This window comes from Ctenopharyngodon idella, chromosome 20 (assembly GCF_019924925.1).
Source record: "Ctenopharyngodon idella isolate HZGC_01 chromosome 20, HZGC01, whole genome shotgun sequence".
NCBI classification, from domain to species: domain Eukaryota; kingdom Metazoa; phylum Chordata; class Actinopteri; order Cypriniformes; family Xenocyprididae; genus Ctenopharyngodon; species Ctenopharyngodon idella.
In genome coordinates this window covers 33,359,762-33,370,395 of record NC_067239.1, presented here as the reverse complement: position 1 = coordinate 33,370,395, position 10,634 = coordinate 33,359,762, and the positions used below count along the sequence as shown (strand labels likewise).

At 35.6% G+C, this 10,634-nt stretch overlaps 2 protein-coding genes across 5 annotated transcripts; both read right to left on the bottom strand.

Annotated features, from left to right (window-relative positions):
* Nucleotides 1–1,237: 1,237 nt before the first annotated feature.
* On the bottom strand, nucleotides 1,238–3,372 carry LOC127502589 (proteasome assembly chaperone 4-like). The gene is made up of 3 exons (XM_051875604.1): nucleotides 3,049–3,372; nucleotides 1,557–1,632; nucleotides 1,238–1,425 (listed from the first exon to the last, which is right to left on the bottom strand). The coding sequence occupies exons 1-3, from the start codon at nucleotides 3,238–3,240 to the stop codon at nucleotides 1,304–1,306; spliced, it is 390 nt and encodes a 129-aa protein (XP_051731564.1). The 5' UTR covers nucleotides 3,241–3,372; the 3' UTR covers nucleotides 1,238–1,303.
* Nucleotides 3,373–4,088: 716 nt separating this feature from the next.
* LOC127502588 (valacyclovir hydrolase-like) lies at nucleotides 4,089–9,981 on the bottom strand. Of its 4 annotated transcripts, none has more exons than XM_051875600.1 (7): nucleotides 9,806–9,981; nucleotides 9,550–9,650; nucleotides 6,735–6,901; nucleotides 5,956–6,109; nucleotides 5,748–5,879; nucleotides 4,496–4,619; nucleotides 4,089–4,425 (listed from the first exon to the last, which is right to left on the bottom strand). In XM_051875600.1, exons 1-7 carry the CDS (start codon nucleotides 9,886–9,888, stop codon nucleotides 4,335–4,337), a joined length of 852 nt encoding a protein of 283 aa, XP_051731560.1. In that variant the 5' UTR covers nucleotides 9,889–9,981; the 3' UTR covers nucleotides 4,089–4,334. The 4 variants fall into 4 exon arrangements, with proteins under 4 accessions (XP_051731560.1, XP_051731562.1, XP_051731561.1 ...); XM_051875602.1 differs by having other exon boundaries at nucleotides 9,799–9,933; XM_051875601.1 differs by having other exon boundaries at nucleotides 9,764–9,921.
* Between the last annotated feature and the right edge of the window lie 653 nt (nucleotides 9,982–10,634).

Genomic DNA, 10,634 nt, shown 5'->3' with positions numbered 1-10,634 from the left:
TGCATAAACAAATTTGTGCAAGAGACTGAAACATTTTCAATTAGCGTATTTTTCTGTATTTGACTCATTTTGACGATTAAGATTAGAATTTCATACATGTTAATAGTCCATTTTAAGACACTGCACTTGTAAATAAATACCGTTTTTAATACAGTTATTTTGTTGCTCGTATTTTAATAACAGGGTTCCCACACCTTCTGATCAATATCTATAACCTTTTGTCTTTTGTGATCACTCACAAAGAGCAATTTATAAGCAATTAGAGAACAGAAAAAATACCTTTTAAAACTTTTAAGAGGACTGGAAATCAAATGCTTTAATTTTTTAAGTATTTTTATGTATTAATCGCTTTTTGTATTACCAATGTGTGAACAGCTTGTAACGAAACTTAAAAAACGAAACCTTCCCCGACTTCCTAGGTTGTCTATGAAAGCCTGTAAACTGATTTTTATGCGAAAGACTCGGGCCGGTTTCGCCGGGAAAATTCAAAGGATCTGACGGTTACACGCGCTCCCGACATCGTCTCTTCCATTCAGTGACACATAAAACGAATGCTATTAGGGTTAATGCCGAAAAAGCCATCGAAAAGGGATTAAATTCAAAATATAGTCTCACACAGCTAAATCTATATTGTCTCAGATATACTTCATAATCAAACTATCTTAACAGTGTAATTTTAATTACCTCATCCGTCGACATGATGCCGGTGAATAGCAGAGCTGGTGCAAACATATCCACAATCACTATGATCAGATGATTTCTGAACTGTTGTTTCTCAATGCTGTCATTTTTGTTGTGTATATTTTGTTATTGAGAGGAAAGCGCGCCGCACATATTTACTACATATTCATCTAACCGTCGCTCTCAGCAGCGTGACGGCGTCGGGATGTTAGTTCGCTGCAAAGGTACTTCCAACTTCTTTTTACTTATAAGCAAAGACGGAAAATGAACTTCGCCGTCTCTTTTACGTTACGTGTGCGAGCACGAGCAATAATTTGCTGGCTGTAGTTCACTAAACGGCCACCGGTGTCGCTATTAATTCTACATAGAGACGCTTTAAAATCTCCCTCATATTTCCAGGTTTTACACAACCTGAAATGATTACATTAAAATACCTGATCATAGAAAATACCAGATCAGTTTTTACCAGGTTATTCATTGCTATAACCCACAAATGGCTCAGACTGGCTCATAACCAGAAAAGTACCACACAAAATAATATTGCATTGCAACAGCATAATTTTTGCGTTAGATTTATTGAGCTATGTACAAAAGAAGTGCCATGAAGTAAAACAGTGAATGTTTAAAACTTGTCAGGATGAAGCTCCATCTCCTTTTTGATTCTGTCCTCCACCAGTAATGCAAGACTTGAGTCCGTCATGGGTAAATTGTAACTTACAAATACCTGTTTCTTTGTCTTCTTTGCTGAAAAGAAAGAGAAAAATAAATGCTAGAAAACTAGTTGAACACCAGGTTTGCCAAATTCTCACCACAGAAAGTTGTAAAATTAGACAGTAATCAGTCTGATTAATTATAATGAGTGAAAGTGTTCTTACTCAGTCTCTGCGCGAGAGAGCTTGGTGTCGTGTCTGACGTGTCGCCCAGCACCAGAGTAGACAGAGGCATTGAATCCTGGGAAAAAGAGTAAATACATGACATGAGCTGCAGGAAACACATCTATGATGGAGATACTTTCATGAGTGTGATCAGAGAAGACATTTTAAATCAAAAATACACACTTGTAAAAAAAAAAAAATTGCCAGTAACAAAATATATTTGTTACAGACAAAAAAAAAATATATTGCTATAGTTATGTTAAATTAACTACGGTATTTTATGCTTATGAAAAATAGACTGAACATATTTAAATAATTCAAAATATCAATAAACAGTACATAATGTACTAAAAAAAAACACTGCATATATAATGTGTGTGTGTGTGTGTATGTATATATATATGTGTGTATATATATATGTGTGTGTATATATATATATATATATATATATATATATATATATATATATATATATATATATATATGCGCAGTGTTACTTTAGTATATTATTTATATATGTATATAAAATAACTAAAATAACATACATTTACTCATTTACCATTTAACGCATTCTGCATCAAAGTTTATATTCACGGAATAGTAATAAAATTCACAATAGTCATAATACAAATAACATTTCAATTAATTGTATATATATATATATATATATATATATATATATATATATATATTAAAAAATCGCGATATATATATTTTAATATATATATATATATATATATCTCAATCGCATACAAAATAAAAGTTTGAGTTTGCCTAATATATGTGGGTATACTGTGTGTAATTATGTATTATATGTAATTATGTATATAAATACAAACATCCATGTATATATTTGAGAAATATTTACAAGTATATGTATTTATTTATATTTTTATATAATTTATATTATATATAAATAAAAATATTTTGTACATAAATAACATATTTCTCTTAAATATATACATTAATTTGTGTGTATTTATATATACATATTAATTACACACAGTACTTACACATATATTAGGCAAACTAAAACTTATTTTGTATGCGATTAATCACGATTAATAGTTTGACAGCCCTAAAAATATATATATATATATATATATATATATATATATATATATAAAAATTACAATAATAATTATAGTTATATAAAATATTGCAATTTGATATTCGATAAAGATTATAATATTTTTCCAGGAGAAACCTTTTTAAAAATGTCTTAACATATATATATATATACACACACACACACACACACACACATACATATGGAGTGTTGTTTTAGAATATTATTAATGTACTACTATTTATTGATATTTTGAATTTAATTTTTAATTTGCTTTTACTATATACGTGTATGTGTGAGTGTGTGTATATATATATTACACACACACACACACACACACACACACACACACACACACACACACACTTTTCATAACACTGTCGGTATCCATAACACCAATGTCGAACATAATACTGGACTCACATATTTACTGACGATGGAAACGGCCAGATTCGACAGAACCGGGTTGGAACCGATCCAGAGGAAGAATCCGCCGCTCAGCTTCATCACATGGAAATTAACCTGCTGCTCCAGGATCTTCTCCGAGAAATCATGAACAGTGATGGACTCCACAGGCGCCTGAGCGCTGCAGTCACCGTTCGCCACAGTCTCCATCCCGATCAAGCTTCACACAGCGATCAAATAATGCAGAAATCTCATAATGAAAGTAAAAACACACGTCTGACACACGCGCTCTGCTCTTCCTCAGTTCCGCTCACTGAGAGCGACGCGAGACTCTAGCGACACTAGCTGGTCTGGCGGAGGAGTGCAAAAACAAAACCGTCGTGAATTTTACATTAAAGGGACAGTTCACCTAAAAATGAAATCATTTACTCGCCCTCAAGATGTTCCAAACCTGTACGAGTTTATTTTTTCTGCTGAACACAAAAGAAGATATTTTGAAGAATGTCAATAACAGTTGACTTCCATAGTATTTCCCCCCCCCCAAAATTATACTAGCAATTTGTATAACAAAAAATTTGTTTTTACATTTCATCATAATTATTGCACTTTCACCTATAAGCCCAAATCAAGAGAAAGTGCTTTATTTTACCTCATCTAGTTTCATGATTTATTATAAGCTATTTATCATATCAATTAACACACTCTCTACATTACGAAAACTGCTAAAACAAGAAAACAATGTTTTTTTCCTATTAAAACAACAGCAAAAAGAGACCTTGTATCGTCACACAGAGATTGCGTAAGTTCAGCAATCACAGTCGCAAACAATATAGTCGAGATTCATGTTTGGATTTATTACAGCTCATCGCAGAGAAGGTTCGAAACGCAGATTTAGTCGCACCAAACAGCACAAGCGGCTCGTGAAGAAACACAGACTGACTGAACGACATTTAAACTCTTGACATCTGGCAACCGCAAACATGAAAGCTCAGAGTAGATGCTTGTTAAAAACAGTCTGTAATATTCTGTCTCCCTTTTTTCGACAAAAATAAAGAGAGATTTTGGCAAAGGTTTTATTTTTTCAACTACATTTTAGTCTCGTCATTTTTCTTCAATGATGTTGCATGTTGATATAGTCACAGTTATCGTTTAATGACCTTATTGTCTTCTCGTCTTAGTCACAGGAAAAGAAAAAAAATTTCATCATTGTTTTCGATAGTTTTGCGAAAATAACACTATTTCATAGTCCACTTCCTCGTTTTCCTCAGTATCTGGACACCAAACCTCTGGAGGTCGTGATCTTCTCATCGAGTCAGAAATTCCTCCACCAGTGTGTTAAACTCAGTGGAATATCGCAGGTGCACATTATGCTTCCCCTCCGGGATCACGTGCAGCCTGAGAGACAGAAGCAGTCCATCAGCACAGAGAAAATCACTGAGATGAGCAGGATTTGTGCTGAAATCACCTCGAGCCCTTGATGTTCTGCTGAAGGTATTCTGGGTGACATGAGGGCACCATGGGATCTTTGGCCCCGTGGACGATCAGCGTGGGACAGGAAATCAGCTGCAGCACTTCCATACAGATGTTCCCTAATGAGAAAGATTTCACATTTCAGCACACTGAGCATCTGGACAGGATGATTCATTACTGTATTTTCATAATGAGAATGAGAATAACATCACAATGCAAAGAAAAACGGCATGAATTTGAACCACCGTGACATTTGATTTAGTGGATAAAATATTCAAATATTTTAGATCAAAACTTCTTTATTGCTTCAAAAACAAATAACATAAATAATAAAATGTATTTATTTATTTTCAAAACAATAAAGAACAAACAAAAATGATTGATTAACATTATTTTTTATTTATTTTAAAGCAATAAAGAACAAATAAAAAAGTACACACACATATATATTATATATTTACATTTAACTTTTATGTTAGATACGATTAATCGATTTGACAGCACTAAAAAAAGGCTTGATTGACATGAATTTTAATCACAATGATGTTTAATTTAGTGGATAAAATATTGAAATATTTTAGATCAAATGCTTCAAAAAAGAACAATATGTAAACAAATAATAAATTGTATTTGTTTGTTTGTTTTTAAAGCAATAAATAAATAAAAAAGGCCTGATTGACATGAATTTGAACCACAGTGACATTTAATTTAATTGAAATCTTTTCAAATATTATTTTAAAAACAAAACTAGTCTATTGCTTCAAAAGAAGAATATATAAATACATTTTATAATTTTTAAAGCAATAAAGCGGTTTCATTCTAAAATAATATTTGTATAAAAATAAAATTCCTCTTTTGTAAATTGTTTTGGATTAAAATGTCTGTTAAAAGAATAAATGCAAATAAATGTAAAAGAATTTCAGCCTTTTAATGAGGCTCTTCATTATAATCTCATCAACTTTATTCAAATAAAAAATTAAAATTTAATTCAGAAATTGAAAGCATGTTCATCTCAGAAGAGATATATTGAAGTCATTATGAATTGCATTCATTTTTAACACATTCTCATACTGTAATTGACTCTAACATCAAAGTTGCATGGTGCAATCTGATGCTTTGACATTTTATCACTGGAAAATACAAATAATGTCACAATACAACGAAATAAAAGGCCGGATTAAAATATCAGGCTAATCAGGCAACTACAAAACACTAAAACTGGGCGATAAAATGAAACTAGTCCTCACCCTGCGGGTTGCGTGTAAACTGGCTGATCCCGTCTACCCATCTCTCCCACGTCTGACGGAAGTACTGAGCGCCGTACATCTCCTCCATCGGCCGTCGCATCCGCTCACTCCACAACGAGACGTCACGGATCGCTGAAACACAGTTCAGTGTGATGATGACACAAGAAAATCCCTGCCTTTCCTCTGATAAACTCTTGACCTGTCTTACCCTGATAGATCTGAACATCTTCTTCAGACACGTAAGCGTTGGAGCCCCAAACCACCATCTTGTCAATGAGTTTGGGGTTTAACGCAGCCGCGATCAGAGCAGTGATGCCGCCGTCACTCCAGCCTAACAGAGAGAAACGCCTGAAACCCAGAGCCTGAAGGACAGTGAGGAATTACACTCTATTAGAGGTCTGTTTATGGATATGGTAGTCAATTTAGTATCATAGTGGCTTGTGGTTCACACGAGGATGTCAGAAATGATAAAATGCGAAAAAAAAAAAAAAAAAAAAAATGAATATTAAAGAACTCTTGTGTATTGTCTCATACTTTATTGTGTATTATTGTTATTTTTACTGGTTATTGCCCCTTATGTAGGTCTAATCTTTTTTATTTATAGTCTTTATGATTTATTGTCTTTCTTAAGAGAAATGGACAAAATAATTTCATTGTACAGATGACAATAAACATATTGACTACTTTTATACTTGACTTTTTTTTTTCTTTATTACAAACTTCATTACGGTTACATCACCACATTTTTGACTTTTGATGAAAAATGATAAAATTTTATTTTAATTGAAAATCGAAAACATCTTCATCACAGAAAAGGTGTATTTGAGTCACTATTTCATTTTAAAGGGTCATTTTGAGTGTCACATAATTGACTCTGGAATCAAGGTAGATTTCTTTCTGATTTCTGGTTTAAAATTTCATCGCTGCAGCACAATGTCAACATCAAGATTTTGCCACTGATTGATATTTAACTCTTTCGTGTCATACTTGCATTAAGTCCAGCGCATCCTTCGCATCTCTGTGGAAGAAATCAGCAGGAAAATCTCTGTCTGGAGGACGTGAGCGTCCGTAACCCCGTGGGTCCCACGCCACCAGCGTAAACTGCCTCTTATCCAGCTTCTCAAGCTGTGGGCCAAAATCAGTCTGAGCACTTCCTATCACCACATAAAGAGACAAAATAGACAAGAAAATAACGTGATATGCCTTAATGGATTCTTACTAAACAACAATACACTACCAGAACATTTCTGTATTTGGTTGCATTGTGAATATTTGCAGCTTGTTTCTGTATTCGGTTGCGTTGTGAGTATTTGCAGCGTGTTTCTGTATTTGCAGCGCGTTTCTGTATTTGGTTGCATTGTGAGCATTTGCAGCGCGTTTCTGTATTCGGTTGTGTTGTGAGTATTTGCAGTGTGTTTCTGTATTCGCAGCGCGTGTCTGTATTTGGTTGCGTTGTGAGTATTTGCAGCGTGTTTCTGTATTTGGTTGCGTTGTGAGTATTTGCAGCGTGTTTCTGTATTTGCAGCTTGTGTCTGTATTTCGTTGCGTTGTGAGTATTTGCAGCACGTTTCTGTATTCGGTTGCATTGTGAGTATTTGCAGCACGTTTCTGTATTCGGTTGCATTGTGAGTATTTGCAACGTGTTTCTGTATTCGGTTGCATTGTGAGTATTTGCAGCGCGTTTCTGTATTTGGTTGCGTTGTGAGTATTTGCAACGTGTTTCTGTATTTGCAGCGCGTGTCTGTATTTCGTTGCGTTGTGAGTATTTGCAACGTGTTTCTGTATTTGGTTGCGTTGTGAGTATTTGCAGCGTGTTTCTGTATTTGCAGCGCGTGTTTCTGTATTTGGTTGCGTTGTGAGTATTTGCAACGTGTTTCTGTATTTGGTTGTGTTGTGAGTATTTGCAACGTGTTTCTGTATTTGGTTGCGTTGTGAGTATTTGCAGCGCGTTTCTGTATTTGGTTGCATTGTGAGTATTTGCAGCGTGTTTCTGTATTTGCAGCGCGTGTTTCTGTATTTGGTTGCGTTGTGAGTATTTGCAACGTGTTTCTGTATTTGGTTGTGTTGTGAGTATTTGCAACGTGTTTCTGTATTTGGTTGCGTTGTGAGTATTTGCAGCGTGTTTCTGTATTTGCAGCGCGTGTTTCTGTATTTGGTTGCGTTGTGAGTATTTGCAGCGCGTTTCTGTATTTGGTTGCGTTGTGAGTATTTGCAACGTGTTTTTGTATTCGGTTGCGTTGTGAAAATTTGCAGCGTGTTTCTGTATTTGCAGCGCGTGTCTGTATTTCGTTGCGTTGTGAGTATTTGCAGCGTGTTTCTGTATTTGCAGCGCGTTTCTGTATTTGGTTGCATTGTGAGTATTTGCAGCGTGTTTCTGTATTTGCAGCGCGTGTCTGTATTTGGTTGCGTTGCGAGTATTTGCAGCGTGTTTCTGTATTTGCAGCGCGTGTCTGTATTTGGTTGCGTTGTGAGTATTTGCAGCGCGTTTCTGTATTTGGTTGCATTGTGAGTATTTGCAGCGTGTTTCTGTATTTGCAGCGCGTGTTTCTGTATTTGGTTGCGTTGTGAGTATTTGCAACGTGTTTCTGTATTTGGTTGTGTTGTGAGTATTTGCAACGTGTTTCTGTATTTGGTTGCGTTGTGAGTATTTGCAGCGTGTTTCTGTATTTGCAGCGCGTGTTTCTGTATTTGGTTGCGTTGTGAGTATTTGCAGCGCGTTTCTGTATTTGGTTGCGTTGTGAGTATTTGCAACGTGTTTCTGTATTCGGTTGCGTTGTGAAAATTTGCAGCGTGTTTCTGTATTTGCAGCGCGTGTCTGTATTTCGTTGCGTTGTGAGTATTTGCAGCGTGTTTCTGTATTTGCAGCGCGTCTGTATTTGGTTGCGTTGCGAGTATTTGCAGCGTGTTTCTGTATTTGCAGCTTGTTTCTGTATTTGGTTGCGTTGTGAGTATTTGCAGCGTGTTTCTGTATTTGCAGCGTGTGTCTGTATTTGGTTGCGTTGCGAGTATTTGCAGCGTGTTTCTGTATTTGGTTGCGTTGTGAGTATTTGCAGCGTGTTTCTGTATTTGGTTGCGTTGTGAGTATTTGCAGCGTGTTTCTGTATTTGCAGCGCGTGTCTGTATTTCGTTGCGTTGTGAGTATTTGCAGAATGTTTCTGTATTCGGTTGCGTTGTGAGTATTTGCAGAACGTTTCTGTATTCGGTTGCATTGTGAGTATTTGCAGCGTGTTCCTGTATTTGGTTGCGTTGTGAGTATTTGCAGAACGTTTCTGTATTCGGTTGCGTTGTGAGTATTTGCAGCGTGTTTCTGTATTTCGTTGCGTTTTGAGTATTTGCAGAACGTTTCTGTATTCGGTTGCGTTGTGAGTATTTGCAGCGTGTTTCTGTATTTTGCTGTATTGTGAGTATTTGCAGCGCGTGTCTGTATTTCGTTGCGTTGTGAGCATCTGCAGCACGTGTGTTGTCAAATTGATGTTTTCTTGCTGGTGTTTTTTTCTATTTGCATGAGTTTTCTTCATTTGCAGTGCATTGAGCTTTCTCGGTCACCATATATAATAGTATATAAATAATACTTAAACGTTAACGATAACGCTGGAACACACTCATTCGTTACTATAATTAAAGGAACATGTACAGTGAATATTTGATTATCTTCTCCAGCTTATCCACTTTACTTATTTAGTTTTCTAGAGGATTTCAAAGCTCAATTCAGCAGAGCAGAAGGCATTTATCATGAGAAACAAATGCAGTCACGTGTGACAGACTTTGACGGGTTGTATGTATACTGTATTGCAATGCAGACCTAAAGCTCCAGGCAGCAGCAGCACAGCGTGTTTTCCGTCTCCAGCGCGCTGATAGTGCAGATCCACTCCATTCACGGACATCTTACCGGAGACAGACATACTGTACAAGAGATGAACTCGTGTCAGTGCAAACCGAGCAATCACTTTTATCACTTTATTTATTTACTACCATATCATTCTACGCACAAAACTAAACAGAATGCATGATTTCACCTTCTGCAAACTAGTCTATAAACTCACGAACTGACGTTTTACCCGTAGAATCGTCTCTGTATTACAGCTCTTCTGAAGACGCTGGATATTAAGAGTCCAGTTTGACTGTAAACGAGTGTCGCCATTAGAGCAGAAACACCTGAAACTGAAGTTAAAACACCGGGAACGAGACAGCGAAACTGCGAATGTGATAATCGGGATTAACAATCAATCATTGATTTCACGTTCAGCAGATTCTACACACATGGAAAAAGAACAGGGATTCCAGATTTTTTATAAAAAACGGCAAAAATAAATAAAATTATCACTGTAATTTTATATCTGTAAATTTCTGCCGCACCTGAAATGAACAAAACCAGTATATTTTATAAGGTTTTGGAATCACTTGAGCAAGAGAACAAACAGCTTTACAATGATGATGATGAGGGCTAAAATTCTGTATATATTCATAATCCTTATATATTTATTATTATTAATAATTATTATTATTGCCTGCCATAATTGTTTAACAACAACAACAACAACAACAAATATATAATATAAAAATCACAATATATTATTTTAATGCATTATTATTATTGTTACACTATAAATGATTTACTCTATTAACTTTGCAAAATGCAAAATGTTTAATTTTTGTTGAGCAGTACTTGGATCAAGTCTTCAATGTGAATATATTTGATGCACGCTTGTGAAAGCAGAATTAAAGCTCTGGAAAAGTCGATAAGACTGTTTCACTTCCCAGTGGCTCAAGCCCGCAGCGTCACGCTGGTCTGCACTGGGGTTTCACTAACAATCATCTGCTCAACACACAGTTAAGCCCGACACATGCGTGCTGCTCTGCCCACAGGTGCTGGGATGAGTGGGGGCG

Excerpts from the sequence above, each read along its gene's own strand:
- LOC127502588 (XM_051875600.1), bottom strand. The coding sequence starts at position 9,888 with ATGGCGACACTCGTTTACAGTCAAACTGGACTCTTAATATCCAGCGTC. Across the intron at positions 6,902-9,549 it reads GCTGCTGCCTGGAGCTTTAG|GAAGTGCTCAGACTGATTTT; the intron begins GTCTGCATTGCA and ends ATGTGGTGATAG. Across the intron at positions 6,110-6,734 it reads ATGCGCTGGACTTAATGCAA|GCTCTGGGTTTCAGGCGTTT; the intron begins GTATGACACGAA and ends ACTGTCCTTCAG.
- LOC127502589 (XM_051875604.1), bottom strand. The coding sequence starts at position 3,240 with ATGGAGACTGTGGCGAACGGTGACTGCAGCGCTCAGGCGCCTGTGGAG. Across the intron at positions 1,633-3,048 it reads TTTCCATCGTCAGTAAATAT|GATTCAATGCCTCTGTCTAC; the intron begins GTGAGTCCAGTA and ends TCTTTTTCCCAG. Across the intron at positions 1,426-1,556 it reads CTCTCTCGCGCAGAGACTGA|CAAAGAAGACAAAGAAACAG; the intron begins GTAAGAACACTT and ends CTTTCTTTTCAG.